Below are 17,164 nucleotides of genomic sequence, written 5' to 3' on the forward strand. Positions count from 1 at the left end.
TTTATTGTTCTTTAAAACTGTTTTCTGAGGATATAACGAAAATTTATGTATGCAGAAGACTGGACATGTGTTTCACAATAATTTAGTCAATAATAATGCATATCTACTACTACCTCTGTGCCACATCTTGTTTGAAAACAAAGTCTCAAGAAAAGAAAGAAGAAAGAAATTACTTTTTTAATGGACCAGGTTAATGAGCATTTCAGTAGAGAAATAAGTTTTTTAATCACAACATGAAATTGCAATTAATTATGTTTCACAAATGGAAAAAAAATATATTAGAAGGGATTTAAAAAAAGAAAGTTGTAACAGAAGAGCAGTTGAAAGATTATTTTTATTCTTAGACAACAGTCAACTAAACTGCAACTTTTTTCACCTACAGAGCTCAAGTAACAATAGCTACCTATATTTTATACAAGGCAGTAACAAAGATGCATTAAAGCAGAAGATTGGCTGCAATTTGGGAAGTCCTGATTCAGCAAACTATCTCTTCAACAAGCCCCTATACACATGCTTGAAGTTAGCCACATGTTTAAGAACTATTTAAGTAGATGGTCTTTGGCCTCATTTCAGAAAAGCATCTATATACACATTTAACTGGCTGAGATGGATGAAGCAAAGAAAAGACACTGGGATAGGGAAAGTGTACCTGAGAAAGATTCAGGCCAAACGATAATCCACAAAATAAGAACTTATGTGCGAAGGCGTAATACACTTAATGCCTTTCCTAGTTTTCGTGAAATGTCTATGCTGGCATGCACATGTGCATGAGTTTACCGTATTGGAACTAAAAAATAGTATTAATGGGAACTATGGTAACTACTTGTCATTAGAGAAACAAGCCTTACAGAGATATTACATGCCATGGGATATGAAGACCTGAGATAAGAGTATGAGGAAAATCAAGTACATTTCAAAACAACTGAAAGCAGAAACAACAATATCCCTTTTCTCTCTTTTTCAGAAAAATATTCTAATACTTATCAGCTGAACATCTCCATCTTGCTCTTGTCAAGGGATGCAGCTCTACATCTCTATTCAACATTAAGAGGAGAAACTGACTCAGTCTCCACGAGGCATAATTTCATCATCAAATCATACGCCTGCAGTGCCCAGCAGGCCTCAGGCTGCTCTGTATATCTGGCTGTTGAGAGAGGAATTACTGAATTGTGGGAAGGTCCTTCAGACACCCAATTTACTAGACAGCGGCTTTTCAGACCAGGACATTAAAAAAAATCGTGCAGCCCTTCAGCAAAGTGAGCAATCTGATCATGCTCCACTCCATGAACAAGGCCTACTTGGAAATGAACTACAAGAAAGCAGCAGCTGTGAAGTATGGCGAAACTGTGCCAGTGCTGGTGAATGGGAAACAGGTGAAAATCAGCATCACAGAGAAGCCCAAAGCATCTATGATTCTATGATCTTCAAATTCTTATTTCGATGGATACTCCTCAGCTCTCCATCTAATTGATGTTGCTGTTCCTCTTCTTCACTGTGAACGTTCCCCTTCATTTTCCTAACCAGGTCCTGGCTTCAGGTCAGGAATAAGTATTTTATATATATACTTTTATATAAATATTGGTGATTAGTACTTCTTTTCACACCTTTCCCCCCTTCAGCAACCCATACTTTCCTGCCTCCTCTCTCCCATACAGTGTTAGGACATGAGGGATGACTCCAAAATCAGAGACTACCATCAGTAGGAATGACAGGCAATATATTTTATTTTCCTCATTGCTAGAAAAAATGAGGTCTGAAACAAAGGAAAAAAAATACTGCTGATAAAAACACAAAATGAGCAGATGGGGCAGCTTTCTTCCATGTGCCACTGCCATACCACTTCTCAGTGAGAAGCAGTGAAGCCAAAAGATACCCAGCTTCATTTCTGTCCTAACAGCAAGCACAGAGAACAAAACAAAGAATAAAGAGAAACCTCTGCTCAAACAAGGGAAGAAGAGGAGAAAGAACAAATCTCTCTTAACACAAGAGGGCAAGCCACACTGCACACACACATATTTACTTTAATGTCTGTTGAGAAGGAACTGAGTGACCTAATTAGCTAATGACTGTAGGGCACTTTTAGCCAACTGAAAGGTGCTGTGGCATGGAAGTCAAGAACCTCCATCGTTATATGCATTACACTTGGAGCCTGTATGGCTCAGAGCCTGCCTGAGCAGTACTCCCTTAATGTGTGTCCTTTTATGTTGGTGGTGAACTATTTTTGTGTTTGTTCAGGGTTGTTTTGTTTTGTTTTTGTTTTTGTTTTTTTTTAACTGCACTTCCTTTTGCAGTTGTCTCTTCAGGTTAGAAATTCCCTTTCTAAGTAAGAAGCAAATAGTGTAGAGCCTGTGTGTCTTTCATCAGTGAACAGCATCACAGGTTTTTACCAACCTCGCCTCTCACTCATCTCTCAGGCTTTCTAGGAGGAGAGGGAGGAAAACATGCTTGCATGCAGAATATGATTTGTTTTGTGATTCTAACTTGGGCATTTCTACCTGAACTACAGCTTCTTTCAGTTGATATCAACAGACCTCCTTTAGAAAAAATGATGTACAGCAGAAAAGACCAACTGCTGTTTGTTGTTGGAGAACAGGGTCAAAACAAAATCCATTTTGCTACAGTGGGAGGAGCGATTAAAAAGCCACAACAAATGAAAAGAGAGAATACAAAGCTTACAGGACAAGGTAACAAGTTTCCTTAAAATTTACATTGCACATCTTTTACTGAGACTCAGAAAATGAGTAAAACATTTTAAAAAAAGTTTCCAAATAACTTCTGGCATAAAATCAAGAGGGGCAGTAGTCATTTTCCAGAATTCCAAAGAAAGGGAAAAAAAAAGACTTCTCCAGAAGCACAACAATTTTTCTATCCCCACTGAGCATATTTTTCCCTCAAGATGATTTCACTTAATAACAGTACGCTGCAAACAATCATTAGGCAGGAAAAAGAGGGTCAGGACAGGGATAACAAAGATGAAAAAGAAAACTGCTGAGAGTTCACCTCTGGTGTTTGTTTTGAGGCACCCTTAGGATTCAAGTGGGACTACACGCATTGTATTCAAAGATTTAGTTCTTTTAAAAACAAACAAAACTGGCAAGGGCCATCAACCAGAAAAAGTTCCTCTCATAATCATAAAATAAGGTCAGTTCTTGCTTATTCTTTTATATGATAATCTCAACTTCTCTATTGATTTTTAATTATTTTTTTTAAAGGTGAATTAAACTTTAAGACTAATGTCCATTTTCTGCAGGGACAGCTTTTTTTTTTTTTTTTTTTAAATAAATTGTGCTCATATTTTCTCAGCTTTTTTTTTTTTTTTTTGCTGGGCTTTCCTTATCAAGTACTTTGAATCTTTTACACAAATTCTGGGGTAGCACAGTCTTCTTAGCAGCTTGTAGCCATTGAAAAGCAAGGCAATAATCCATCTAGGTTTAGGGCGTTTTCATAGAAGTGATGCAGAGCTGTGTCAATTTTAATGTTATGCTATGGAGAGTGCATGTAGCTCTCTCCACTTTAGAGGATTAAAAGTGACCTCTCTTACCAAAATCAATAAGGGCAGCTTGCTGTGACTAATAGGTTGTAGAAATTCAAAAGAGGCTGTTTGTAACACTGAGTTCATTCTCCTTGCCCAGCCCCAGACTGGCTGGCAGATCTGCACTTTGACATGTACATTCACGTGGCAAACTAATGTCTGTTATCCTCCCAGGGACCAAGCAAGCCACACACATTTCAAGGAAGAAAGCAAACTGATATTTATTTGATAAGAGAGGATTTGGCAACTTCTGTAAAGAAGCATGTGAGAGAAAGCAGAACAATAGTTAAAATGTATATTTCTGCATCTCTGGTATGGTTTTTAAAAGAGCCAGACATATTATCAGGATCTCAGCTAAGTAATCAGATACTTCACATCTCTCCATGAACTGAGATTTTTTTCTCATCTCTGAGGAAAGGCTTCTTCTTCCTTCAGATCTTTGCATAGCTGCAATAGGCTAAAAAAAACTTCAAATTCCATTAGGGTCAGTGGAGCTGCCCCCACAAGGTATGAAATTATGCATCCAAAAGTAGTAATCGTTTGACTACTGTAGTACATGCTCAGTTGTTCTGGCTTCTCTTAACCACTACTCCTTCAGTTACTCTGAAGCACTTCAGATCTAATGATCAAGTTTGGTGGCTTTTAGTAAGAGAATAATTTTGTGCAGTATTGAAAAAGGGTCATGCTACACAACTGGTGTAAAGCAAGTTTCCTATTTCTCATTTTGTAACACTAAAGGCTACCAGAAACTCATACCAGGACCTCCTACTTTACGATTAAAATACCCTTATTCTCTTGGATGCTTCTAACTTCCAATTTATTTTGCTTGAGGTACAAATTTAAGAAAAAAAAAAAAAAACCTTACCCACAGTACTTAGCGTGTAGATATTTTATCCATACAACAATCACCATCATTGTCTTTATGCCAAAAACACAAGATTTGCCTTCGGGGAGCAAGGGAGAAAAGGGGGTGAAGTGGGAGAAACCCAACTGTAAAGGTTTAGGAGTCCCTATGGAGGTTTATAAATAGATGACTGCCATGTGCAAAATGTGAAAGAAATCCAGTCAACATTAAAACTCGTTGCTGTTTTGAAATCTTATAACTGTGTCCACTTTGACAGTAGACAAAGTTTGCAAGCGAAAAATAAGTCAGGAAATTATTAGCATTTGAATTTTAGCAAAATAATAAATATGTAGAGGTATAATCAATAAATAATAGGAAAGATCTGCAAGTGAACCACCAATTAATAATAAATAGGACTTGGCACAAAGTAACTGCCAATGTGGATCTCATTAGATGGCCATGGAACCTGTTCCCACAGCAGCCCTTTCTGAGGGAGGGAAAGGTGAGGTAACCAAAATGTCTGCATACCCACCCCCTCACAGCCCTGGAGCTCCAGGATTGCAACCACCTGGGCCAAAATGACAACCTTATGCTGAGTGAAGGCCATGCCATGGTTCTCCAGTCTTTAATTGATAGGTTTCCCATTCTCAGCTTTTGGACCTTTGCTCTGAAATTCCTCCTACACAAAGATGACTGAAAACATGCAGCTCTCCCATTCGCACTGGAGAGTGAAAATTTCTCTCTCTTCTGCTCACCTTTTATTAATGATACCTCTTAAAAACAGAAATGCCCCCAAGCAAGCAATATCAGTTAAACAGATAAATAGTTCACACACCAGGCAGGGAGAAGGAAGAGGGGAAGAGACCCTGACTTATTAGACTAGAAACAGACATACCATATTAATACAAGGAATAAGCATATGGTTCTAATAGACTTTCTTAAAATGATTTATCAGCTGTGATTAAGCCCTCAACCAGCATGTCTATCTTCATAAATAAAATAAAAGTGCACCTTGCTCTGAAATATATCAGCAGTATCTTATTACCTAACCAACCCAATAGGCTGCAGTCCACTTAAAATTTGGCTCTTGGGACCAGAGTTTGTATTTAATAGCAGAATGTAAGCTCTAAGGAGATTGCCAAGATTTACAGGCTTTACCTAAATGACAGAATTACTGAAAACACTACTAGGAGCAAGGTTTATCCCTTCATCAGATGCCATCCAGTCCATGCTGCTGTAATAATCTAAGCATGTACCAAGAAAGCTGTGCCATTAAAAACATCCATAGGAAGACCAAGGCAAAACACACAACAGCTATGCGATGTTGTTCTGAACGAAATATCAGAATGAAATCAGGCAGTCTTCCTTTTTTGGGGATAGCCAAAATATACAAAGCACAACTAAAACTCAAACATTACAGGAGAGTGACTCAACTTCATTGGGACAGAGACAATATGAAGCAGAAGGAAAGTGGACTGCCCTGACTGAGCTCTGCAGGGTGATTCATCAGCTGGAATTCAGAAGAACATGGAACGATTATGGCTAAGGAGATTTAGCTCAATCAAAAACGTATGCCCTCAAATATTGCCTTTCTGCATAATATAGGCTGGAAAAGCATTCAGGCCTTCCCTCAGAGTATGAGGATCTAAATACAAAAATCCATTCAAATACGTTCCATTGCAACAGAAGAAGATAAGACAGACCTGCCTGCCAGCAGAAAATAAAATGTACTGACAGAAACAAGCGAAGTTAAAGCCCATTCCTCCAAATATTTTTGCAAGGTCATGTTATGAACTCTGTTGTCTTGAAAGTTTTTCTGCACAGCTCTGTAACAGTTCAGCATGCTAACAAAGTGCCTGGAATAAGTGTCTCAACTACAGATGTATGCTCAAAACATGACTCAAAGTCACTGGACCAAAGTGCCAACTGCAGAATTCCTATATAAAATGCATCACCACATGTCTACTATGAAAGCACCACAAGTTAAGAAAAGCAGCTGAAGTATAGCAAGTCTACCCATCTGGAGAGAGGAGGAGAGCATTCTTCCTGTCTTTAGCAACACTGAATAACAGCTGATAAATCTTTAACACACATGGTTTGCGCGATGCCCTGTGCTGAGACTGCAGAGATATGGAATCAATCCGAGGCTCTGCCACAGACTTCCTCTGCAATTTTTAGCACATCACTTGAGTCCAGATCCTTTATGGTAGCTCAGTGATTTGCTCCTGCTTTATTTCAGTGAGAGCAAGACACCAAAATGCCTTTGAAGATCCCTATCAATCTTTTGGGGCTACAGTGCTAAAGATATTTTAGGAACCAAAAGACACAGAAAACTGCTTGCTTGGTGGAACAGTGGAAAGGACCCAACTCCCTTGGAAATATCACTCAATGCTTGCAATTCTTTCAGGAGCCTGGTGCCACTATGAAAGAGTTCTGGAAAACAGCATCTTCTGCAATCTCCTTTTCCTTAGAAGATAAGAAAAAGATCATTCCCCTTTTCTATAAGAATGTTGCAAAAGTCAATTTAGAAAAATGCGACTATAAACCAACTGTAAGCCCAAAAGTAGATGAGTAAGACTTTTTAACTTGATGGAATTAGCACATATGAAAATTCAACCCATTGGAGAACTTCTGATACAGGGTGATAGAGTATCTTTACAATACTTGAATACACCACGCAAAAGAAATGCTATGAAATTAAGATACTTCAACACACATACAGATACAGATACACATACAGATGTTACATTCAAAGATTGAGAACTATTACACTTCAATCTGAGTCTGGGTCTGAAAAGCGTTCTGGAAGAAGGCTTGCTTATGAGTTCATTGGTTTGTAATATTTCATGAGTGAAATACAGCTGTTTCTAAACACTTGTCTCTGAAACGCGTACATGAACAATATTCTTGTTTCACCTCAACCAGCCCCCTAAGGTTTAGCATATTTTCAAGGGAAGAAGGAAGCTAACAGGATTGCTGTAGAGGCAGGGCACATGCTTGGAAGTTATACCATTCTTCATCAGCACACTACAGCACTGACACTACTTCTCACAAGACCATACTCAAGTTCAACTTGCAGCTATCTTATGCTGCAATACTAGAAAACTGAAGCAAAAGAAAAAAAAAAGAAAGAAAGAAAGAAAAAATGTTCTTAAAACATGACTCTGTGTTTTGCACTTTAATCACATGAACATATTTGACCATAATTTATTTCTCCACTGGACTATTTCATTTTGCTGATACTTTTCTAGCAGAAAGGTGCCTATGGTGGAACAGCATGCCTAGAACAGGAGCATTAAGTCAAGCAGAGAACTTGCTGGCTATGAGCTTTCTGAACTGGTCGTGAACTTCCCACATTATAGTCGGACTCTAGATGTGAGTAATTGTTTACATATTATCTTGATGCATTGAACACTGATTAGAAGATTTCAAAATGACAGGATATGCCTTCACAAGCAATGCATGCAAATTCCAACAGGAGTTATTATTTTAAAAATACTTTCATGTTGAAAACATTCAACTCACTGCTTCTAAAGGTTACTTTATGTGATATTCTACATGTTACTGAGCGTAATTCCATTCTGTCTTATTCCATGCAGGAAAGTGAGGCATGATGCATTTTAATAAAGCAGGTCCAGTTGTTCAGAAATGAATCCTAACCCCTCCCATCCTTGACAATTCCCTCAGACCCAAACATAATGCTCAAAGCATGATGTGGCAGAAGGGCTTATCCAGCAGCAGAAATGGGCATATTTGATGGTATAACCCATCACAAGTTCCTTAGATACTTAAATGCTCAGAGCATTGAAAGCCTAAAACATACAGCTAGCACGAAAAGGTGCCAGCATATTCTACTTCGTTGACCTGGGTTGCAAATTTTGCCTATGGCAGAGCTGTCAGTGCTGCAAACCTCAAGTTCCTAAGAGCTGTAGTATTTACTCTTCTGAAAGTGGAAACTTTATAGCTTTTACCTATATTAATTTTGGTAGTGAGTTTGACAAGTTTGTGTCAGGAAGAGTGCTGTTAAGATGATACAGAAAACCTCACCCATAGAATTACCAGCGTATTTCTTTCTAATCTATAGCATTCTTTGCTGTCAAGCATTGGGTCATTCTTGGAAGAGACCTTGTGCTAATGTTTAATGGTATGGGTAATCAAAGTGACAAAACAAGCTGACAGTTTCATTTCATAGAATTGCTAAGGCCACAGAGACACGTAAAGACCATCTAATTTCAAGCACTTGCTGTGGGCAGGGTCATCTTCCCCTGGATCAGCCTGTCCAGGGCCCCATCCAAACTCGCCTCAAGCACCTCCAAGAATGGAGCATCCACAGCTTCTCTGGGCAACTCCTGCCACTACTTCACCAATCTCTGAGTAAAGAATTTCCTCCTAAATTCTAATCTAAGTCTCCCCTCTTACAGTTTAAAACCATTATCCCTTGTTCTACAACTACAGACCCTTGTAAAAAGCTTCTTCTTGTCTTTCTCATTTCAGTTCAAGCCCAGGGCATCATCATTATTATTAAGTCCACTCAGTCCCCAAGAAGAAGACTAATCCAAGTGTATTTTAAAAGATGACCCTTCATAGATGAGCTTACAGTCTTTGCAGGTAAGACACATCAAGTATGAGAGGCAGAAAGAGACACTACTCTCACTTTACACAGAGAGACAGTGATTTGTTCCAGGTCAAACAACTGGGATATTAATGCACATGCAGTATCTCAGTACCACCTTTCCCAGAAGGGTACAGCAATGGAATGGAAAGTATAGCAATGACAGCGCAGCAGCACGACCCCAGGCTACAGCAAATGAAGACCTGCTCAAATGCAACAGGCACAGAAATAAAGGAAAGAAACTGCTTACCTTCCGACCTCAGGGACATAGTGATCTCCAGAGAGATACCCTTGCCTCCACTGCCTACCCTTCAATAAGGTCTGGGAAGAGGTAAATCCTGGCTCACTCAAGTGCATTGCTTACACCTGAGCTCCCCTGAGTTGGCTCTGCCTTCCCACCAGGTGTTCAATCACTGGTTTGAGTCATTAGCATTTCTGCTACAGGTACACATACTGTTCCTAGAAGTGTTCTCTCAGCACTTCACAGCTAATTTGGGTTGTCACCAACCCACTTAACCAGCTTAATTGCAACAAATTTTCATAGATTACCCACAGGCTCCCACTTTCTTGAAATAAATAAATAAATAAATAAATAAAGAGGGAAAGAAGGAGAAAGAGGCTAACTGGATTGTATCTTTTGAGTTTTCAAATGATGACTCCCAAGAAAGGAGAAAAAAAAAAAAAAAAAAGTGTTTTTCTCTTACAAGATTTCAGTGTCATGCTGTGTGCTAAGCCACAGCGATATACTAAAATAAACAAAACTTTATTTCAGAGTGCAAAGAAATTAACCTGACAAAAATATTTTCACAAGACTTTTCTGTGCCATGAGTAAGTTTTCTGCTGGTATTGATCTCCAAGCACTGGTAGGTCCACTAGGAAAATACTACTTTGCACTTACTCCAGGTACAGGCTGCTAGAAGCATTTTGTTAGTAATAGTTATAGAGGAGTCCCTTTTCTTTTGTGGCCTTTGTCTCTAGCATTTGCATAAAGCCCTGCTGGGACCCACTTCAAAATCCTACCTGTCAGTTGGTAATGTAAGAATGAACATACAGCAGACTAATTGAAAACACAGTATGAATGTTACAGGTTTAGGTAACCAGTGTGAATTTAACCTTTCTTTAAATTTTTATTTAAATGATTTCTCCCTCCTCCTGTCATCCATCTGAACCCTTAAGATCACCACTGACAGCTGAACAGATCAATAGGAGTGCAGAATAAGACATCCCAAGGTCACTAGACATCTAGTATCATCAGGTAACCCGATGCCCTTTTGTAGGCTTTAATCACATTATGCAACTACTTTTTGTGAGCTGAAGTGGACTCTGGAACACCAAACCTCATAATTTACAGCTAGTTGCACAGAAGTTCACATCAGTAGATTTCTACATATTTCCAGTTCCCAAAAACAAGTGCCATACAGAAAGTACCACCTAAGAATCCTCTTCAGTACTGATACTTTGCAGAGATGTAGGAACATATAGATTCCCTTGATGTTGGCCAGTTCTCCCCTCTGCAACACACAAGAAACAACTAAAGTGTACAATTAGATACATTTATTATATTATAATTCTGTTTCCTCACATTCATCATATGCGTAAAGCTGTGAGGATCAGTGGTCAGTCTGGGATATTTTCCCAGCCTTTGACCACAACTTGGGCTCTCATATTTGGATTTTGTACTTGCTTATTTTACTATGTCACAGTCTCTCTCCTCTTCTCTTGTATCTTCCCCCATCTTCCTCCTCATAAGCCACAAATTTCTAGATTGTCTTCCCATATTCTTTCTATATCCCTGCTCTTCCTCTCTTTATCTCAGCAACTAGTGCTCCCACTTCTTCCAAAAAGTGCTCTAATGCCTTTACTTCGCAGACATCAAAGTATTTCAAAGATCCCTAAATGCTGCTACATCCAGATTTCACAATCCCAAGCATCGACTCAGGCACACGTCTCACATGTATGAATTTTGAATTGGACAGCAAAGCAAGTGATGCAATATACAGCAGCTACAAGAAGCAACACCTATATAGGAAGCAGTTGCAGTTGGAGACGCAGACACATGAAACTAACGCTGAGGCATGCGCTAAGGAGAAGTGCCTTCTGGCTGTAGCACCATAGCTGCTGTGTGATCTTCTTTCCATACTTTTAGCCTATGAACCAGCTAATGTTCAAGTTAGACAAACAGATTACTGTGAGAGTTAAGTCAGACAACACAATGTCCAATAGGCGGAGAACCGCAATGGCAGGGGACATAGCATATGAATCTCCAAGTACTGCAGAATGTGTTCAGTAATGTGTTTCAGTTCTCAGAAGCAACCAGATCACTGGATGCATATTTGAAAAGTTAAAATTTCATGCATTACCTCTTTGCTCTGTAGTGTATTGAGCTATTTCACAGTTCCTTGAAAGTTTTAACATCTCTTTAGGATGCCACAAAACGATGTAACAACCTTCAGGCACACAAACATGCAAAATCTGGTAAAGAGTGGCCTATATAACTCAACATGAATTTAAAAACACTAAAAGTAATAGAACAACTACTGCAAAATTGATACATTATCTACTAAGCTAAATTCCCATCCCCAACCCCAGCATGAATACTTTGTGATAAATAAAGACGCACAACAAAGCTGGCAGCAATGACAGCTAAATCCAAGGATCCTCTGTGATGCAGAGGAAAGATCAGCACTGCTTTTTAAACTAAATGTCTTCTCATAATTCGCACTTCCCTGTAATGTATTTCAGCAAGTCTGCAATCCTCACTTCAAAAGATGATATAATTTTCCCAAGCCTCTCCCTCAAGAGGTGTGTGGTTTTTATTATAGTTTACTTAAAAGCAGAGACTTGGAATCAAACGCTGGCAAACACATTACACACTTTTAGAAACTTAATGCTTGCTTTTTTTGTTGGTTTGGGGTTTCTTTTGTCAACTGCTAGGATCGTTTGAAAAGCATGTCACAACTTAGAGTGCCACCTAGTTTCTAACCCAAAGGTTACGAGCTGGTAACAGAGTTCAGTCTGCTTTCACCACGACTGTTAAGGGAAGGAAAGGTTCTGCCCGGTGAAACTCACCCTTTTGTTGTTTTCTTCTTCTTGTGCCTTCCTAAACTCGTGCTCTAAGGAGCAGTCAATGTCATTGAAGAGGCCCACTTCCTCACAGTTCTTCAGAAAGCGTGTCGGTGTAGGAGTCTGATCTGAGAATATGAAAAGAAATGATCGCTGATATTTACTATTTGAAGTAAAGGGAGACAGTCTGCCAAAAAAAAAAAAAGAAAAGAAAAGAAAAAAAAAGAAAGAGGTTCTAGCTAACCTTTCCAGGCTGCCCCACTCCTACCGCACCATCATTAAAAGCAAACCACACAGCACTGAAGTCTGACACTGTGCACTGCAGACAGACAGTGCTTGCCAGCAGTGTCTGAAAGCAGGCAGCAGTCATCGTTCAACCAGAAAGAAAACAGGCCAGATTTTCACAGAGCATGTAACACAAAAGTATATCCTTCACATGTGGAAATGGTCATTATAACTATGCATAAACTTCCAATAATAGCTGCGTGCAAAACAGCGCACAGACCGCATTATAATGCACATTTACACTGCAGCATGCAGGTAAATGTGGCAGACATGCACTAACTCATGCCTTCAGAGTTTGAAAAAACACCTCCAATGAGCACGTCTCTGAAACACATGGGGTGTTAACCATGGTATGAAGTTCTGCTTCTAGTGCAATTTTCAAAGAAATGAAACAGCCTCAAGGAAAAATAAACTCTGACCCCAAAGAAGCATCCATATCTGTTTTATACCTAAAAGTCATTCATAATACATATAAACTATGAGATCTGGACTAAAAAGATTTTTAATAGTTTTCTGCATCTTTAGGAATATTTTTGCCCCCTCAAAAAACCCAGGGTAGGGCAAGATTATTTTGAATCTCACAGGCTGTAGGAACTCAAGCAGGTACAAGATTTTCATCTTCTTTTCAAAAACCTGCAGGACAGATGAGCTAAAGTGGGGGAAGTTCTGTAGGGTGTTGCTTAAGCAATGACTTTGCTGGTCCTTGTCCATTAAATGAAAAGTCAAGCCCAAACTTGGGAACCATCGTCTCTTCAAAGACCAGCTCTGAGGCAACACCATTCATTCTGGGGCAAGTTCTTTGCTACTGCACATCAGCATGCTCCCAGAACTACAGTACAGAACCACATTAACAAAACCTTCTCTTGCATGGCACTTTCTTTTTCTCACTTCCATGTTCCAGCTCAAACTGCTTTGGAGTACCTAATTTTATGGAAAGACTGAACTGTCTTGAAAAATCAACTTCTGCATACTCATAGACAACTACTCTATTGTCTGAAACTCATTCTTTAAAGAAGGAAAACTGTGTCATACTAATCCCATTGCCTATACCGGGCCAATTCTGACCTCAGAAGAAAGCATCCCACTTCAGCTGAGCTCTGGAAGAAAAATTTAGTATCTTGCACCTAGCTAAGTTCAATTTAGATCCAGTATTTCACCATGACAGGGAATAGTTACCAGACACAATAAACATCACATGATCAGAATAGAAACACACAGCAAACCCTAAACAAAAAGCAGCAAAAAAGGAATGCATTCAAGAAGAAATGCAGTTTCCACTTGAAAACTAAGCAATTGGGATCCATCTTCTGCCCCATAAAGCCACAGTGAAGCTGATTTCTACCTGTAGAAGGCATAGTTCTACAGGCTTGACTTTCTTAAGTAATATAAGGGCTAGCACATGGGTTTGCATTTATATTTTTGATGGAACAAACTGAGATAACACAAAAGACAAATCCTTAATGTTAAAATTCTGGTTTATTTCTGTTGGCTTGAGCATTATACTTGTGAGCATAAAGGAAACAAAACTCAAGTGTTTGGGAATGTGCACATATTTATCTATTAGTTTTCACAGTTTTTTGATTACTGTATTACCAGGCAGAAGCACAAGACTTTCCAAGAATCTCACAAGAACTCAGCATAAGAGGCCAAGTCAATGAGTTGCTGACACTATGGAGCCTGAGGGTACTTGCCACTGTATAGGTCCATACCCTAAACAAGAAGTGCCAAACTGTTCTCTGGGAGTAACCTTACTGATCTCAGTACAGTTTCACCAGGAATACCTTTGGACTATGGACTGCAATTTGCAGTGGAAGTGAAGTGTACTGAAAAGAAGGAGAGATAAACCAAGTATTACTTTAGCAAAAAAAAAAAAGCATGACTACCTTGTAGAAAAATACAAAAATAATCTTTGCCAAGTCTGACATAAAAGGCACGTAGATATTTGAATGTGAGGCAAATACATGAAACATCTTTATTTTAGAAGTGGCATATTCATATCAAATAAGCAAGGTATCATTTTCATAACTGAGATGAGAAACCAGGGTTTCACAATAAACAAGCCAATAGCACCACATTCATCAAAACTAAAAATCCTAAGTTTCTCTGTAGTTGCTTGAATCCAGATATACAGACATATATACATAGTTTTTTGTGTGTGAGGAAGGGGAAGGAGGTGCAGGGTATCTACCTTAACATGAATAAGGTCTCATTTTTTCTCATCAAGATGTACAGCTGTTCAAGAAATCAGGAATTACTTTAATAGATTACATCAGCAAATTAATGGGTAACAAGTTGATTATAAGGTATGTGTAACAGAAACCAATATAATTGTTCTTGGTCTGTTCAGCATCTATTCCATAAATGTAAGACAGAAAGAAAAAAGTTCTCCATTAAATAAATAATTTTAACAGTGAAAACAAACCACACATACGAAGGCTTCATATTGCTTTCTTCTATGTGCAGGAAGAGTGTGTCTTCTGTATCAGAAGCAGACTGAGATAATCTGCTCTGTTTTGTTATCTGCAGTGGGCTACACCCAGTCTTATCAATTAACTGCTTCATTATCTAAAAGCATTAAAGCTGGTAGTTGAACTACATTATTTAGATCACCAACATATTGACATGGTAATCTTCAATGACTACATCAGTCTTCCTATACAGTTGCTGTAGCTTCTATGATTCAAAAATCAGACTGGCAAGAATTCTAAATGTGATTTTATTAAAACAGACTGTCCCTCTTTCCTCTCCTCTCTGTCGAGGGAGGGAAAAAAATACCATGAAAGTACCATCATTAACTCCAGCCACAAAGCCTCCTGGAAGACAGCTCAGCAAGGTATAAACCAAGAGACAACTTCCTGCTTTGTTCATCCTTCAGCATCTGTAGAAACCAGAAGTCCATGAAACCTCTGTGTTTGTATGACAGCAAAACTGATGAGGATCCAGACTTTAAAGCATCAAGACTTTATTTTGCACAATAATTATACTGCACATATACTGCATCCACTTATTTCAAGACCTCATATCTACCAAACCCATTGGACTTTGTTTGCTCCTAACACAACTATTTAGCCCCTGGAAAACAAGCTCTTCCTTAGGTGATGGAAGAATTTGCAGAAGAGTTTACTCAACACTACAATTACCCTTAAGCACAAATTAGGTGTGCCCTCATGTTTTAATTGGGAAGAATATTACAAAGGAGACCCTAGCATAAGTTACACATTCAGGTCTCCTAGAATTAATAAAATATTCCTAATTCTCAGCACTTAAAAATGCATTAATAGTTCCAACAGCTTGTGCCTGACCTCACTGTTCCCTGTTTGGTACAAACAAACCTTTTGTTGCTATCACTAGCGCCCACAACTATTGAAGGCTCACTGAGAACAGGGCTCTGATTTGTTGTAATTCAGCAAGTGGATGTGCCAGACCCATCTGGACTAAAACTCAGACAGAGCTAGCACTACACTCAGCATTCCTGCTGAGGACATGCATTACTGTACAAAGCTGTCCTGCACGCACAGTGTTATCCACACAGGCCTGACTTTCAATGGCCCAAACTGCATTTTTAACTGAGAGCATCTTGGGATTTGGCTCACTCAGGGTTAACCCTAGATATCCAGCTGCTAAATTGACTGGCCATCCCAATCAGGTCCCATTGTTTAAACAAAAGTCTTTCCATCCCAAGCTGCTGCCAGCAATCATTTCCTTGTCTTTCAGGTTTCTCATCTACCTAAATGTGCCATCAGCCCATTACTTAGCAAGTTAATTCCATCTAGCCTTTACCACTAGCTTAAACACAGAACCCATCCTGCTTCAAACTGGGCAATAAATATTTTGTTCAGCCTATTACTCAGATGAACCACCAGCCTCTCTAATAACGTAATCATAGACAGAAAAGCTGCAAGAAACAAAGTTTAAATAAGCCCAAAAAGTGTAAGTAGATACATAGAAGTATTAATGTAAGACCAGGAGGTCTAGTCTATGCAGATCCCAGGGTAACCTATTCCTTCTTAAAGCAGAAAGGTCAGCAATCAGATTTTGACTTTAACTTCACACACAGAATATATTTGGGCTGCTGAACATTTTGAAAAATATGTCTTCAGTGTTTGGAGCGATGCATCTTTGTTCTCTGAGCACACTGAAAGTATACACTGTAAGGCAATAGGAAATTTTTACTTAGTAAAGAAAAAGAATCCTTCAGGTATTCGCTATGTTTGTCTGTGTGGTTGAGTCTGTGTGCATGTGTGTGTTGGTTGATTTGTTTTCATTTTAATTACCAAGATAACAGCCTCAGAAAGGACACTCAGTCTCAATATTTTACTTTCAAAATAACAGCCTTTCTAAGTACAATCCCAGGAAATGCCATGTTAGTTTGCAGCACATAGTTCATTTAAATCATCAAGTAAATCATCATTTTGTAAAACCATCAAATCCCAGAATTCTACCTCTCAAAGCATGAATGAAAACTTTAAAACATGATATCCACTAGCAAAAGAACTGAAGAACCAAAAGGAAAGCTACGTGAAACAAGCTTTGATTTGAAAGATAAGGAAAAAAAAGAAGAAAAAGAAGGAAAAAAAAAGGAAAAAGAAAAACTTCATAAGTTCAGAGTTTGTATTGAACATTAAACTACTGCAAACATTATTCATCCTCAATAAAAGCAATCTAACAGCACAGCTCCAAAGTGTAACTTGATTCTTCATCTTTAAAAAAAAATGTTTAGTCTGATGTGCAGTAATAACAGCCATTTGGCTTGTTCAGCTGTGGGCTTTGTTGAAGTTATATACTTACCCATGTTATACTTTCACACAATGATAACAAAGTCTGACTA

General features: G+C 38.7%; 1 protein-coding gene across 1 annotated transcript in view; it reads right to left on the reverse strand.

Moving 5' to 3' along the window:
* CREB5 (cAMP responsive element binding protein 5) overlaps window positions 1–17,164 on the reverse strand; it is a gene marked incomplete at both ends in the record, with an annotated part of 200,946 nt that overhangs the window by 176,213 nt on the left and 7,569 nt on the right. Inside the window, one exon of the mRNA XM_079538541.1 lies at window positions 12,058–12,179. Within this exon, the coding sequence (XP_079394667.1) occupies window positions 12,058–12,179 (122 nt within the window). The remainder of the gene's footprint in view (window positions 1–12,057; window positions 12,180–17,164) is intronic.

Source organism: Tetrao urogallus, assembly GCF_951394365.1.
Source record: "Tetrao urogallus genome assembly, chromosome: 7".
NCBI classification, from domain to species: domain Eukaryota; kingdom Metazoa; phylum Chordata; class Aves; order Galliformes; family Phasianidae; genus Tetrao; species Tetrao urogallus.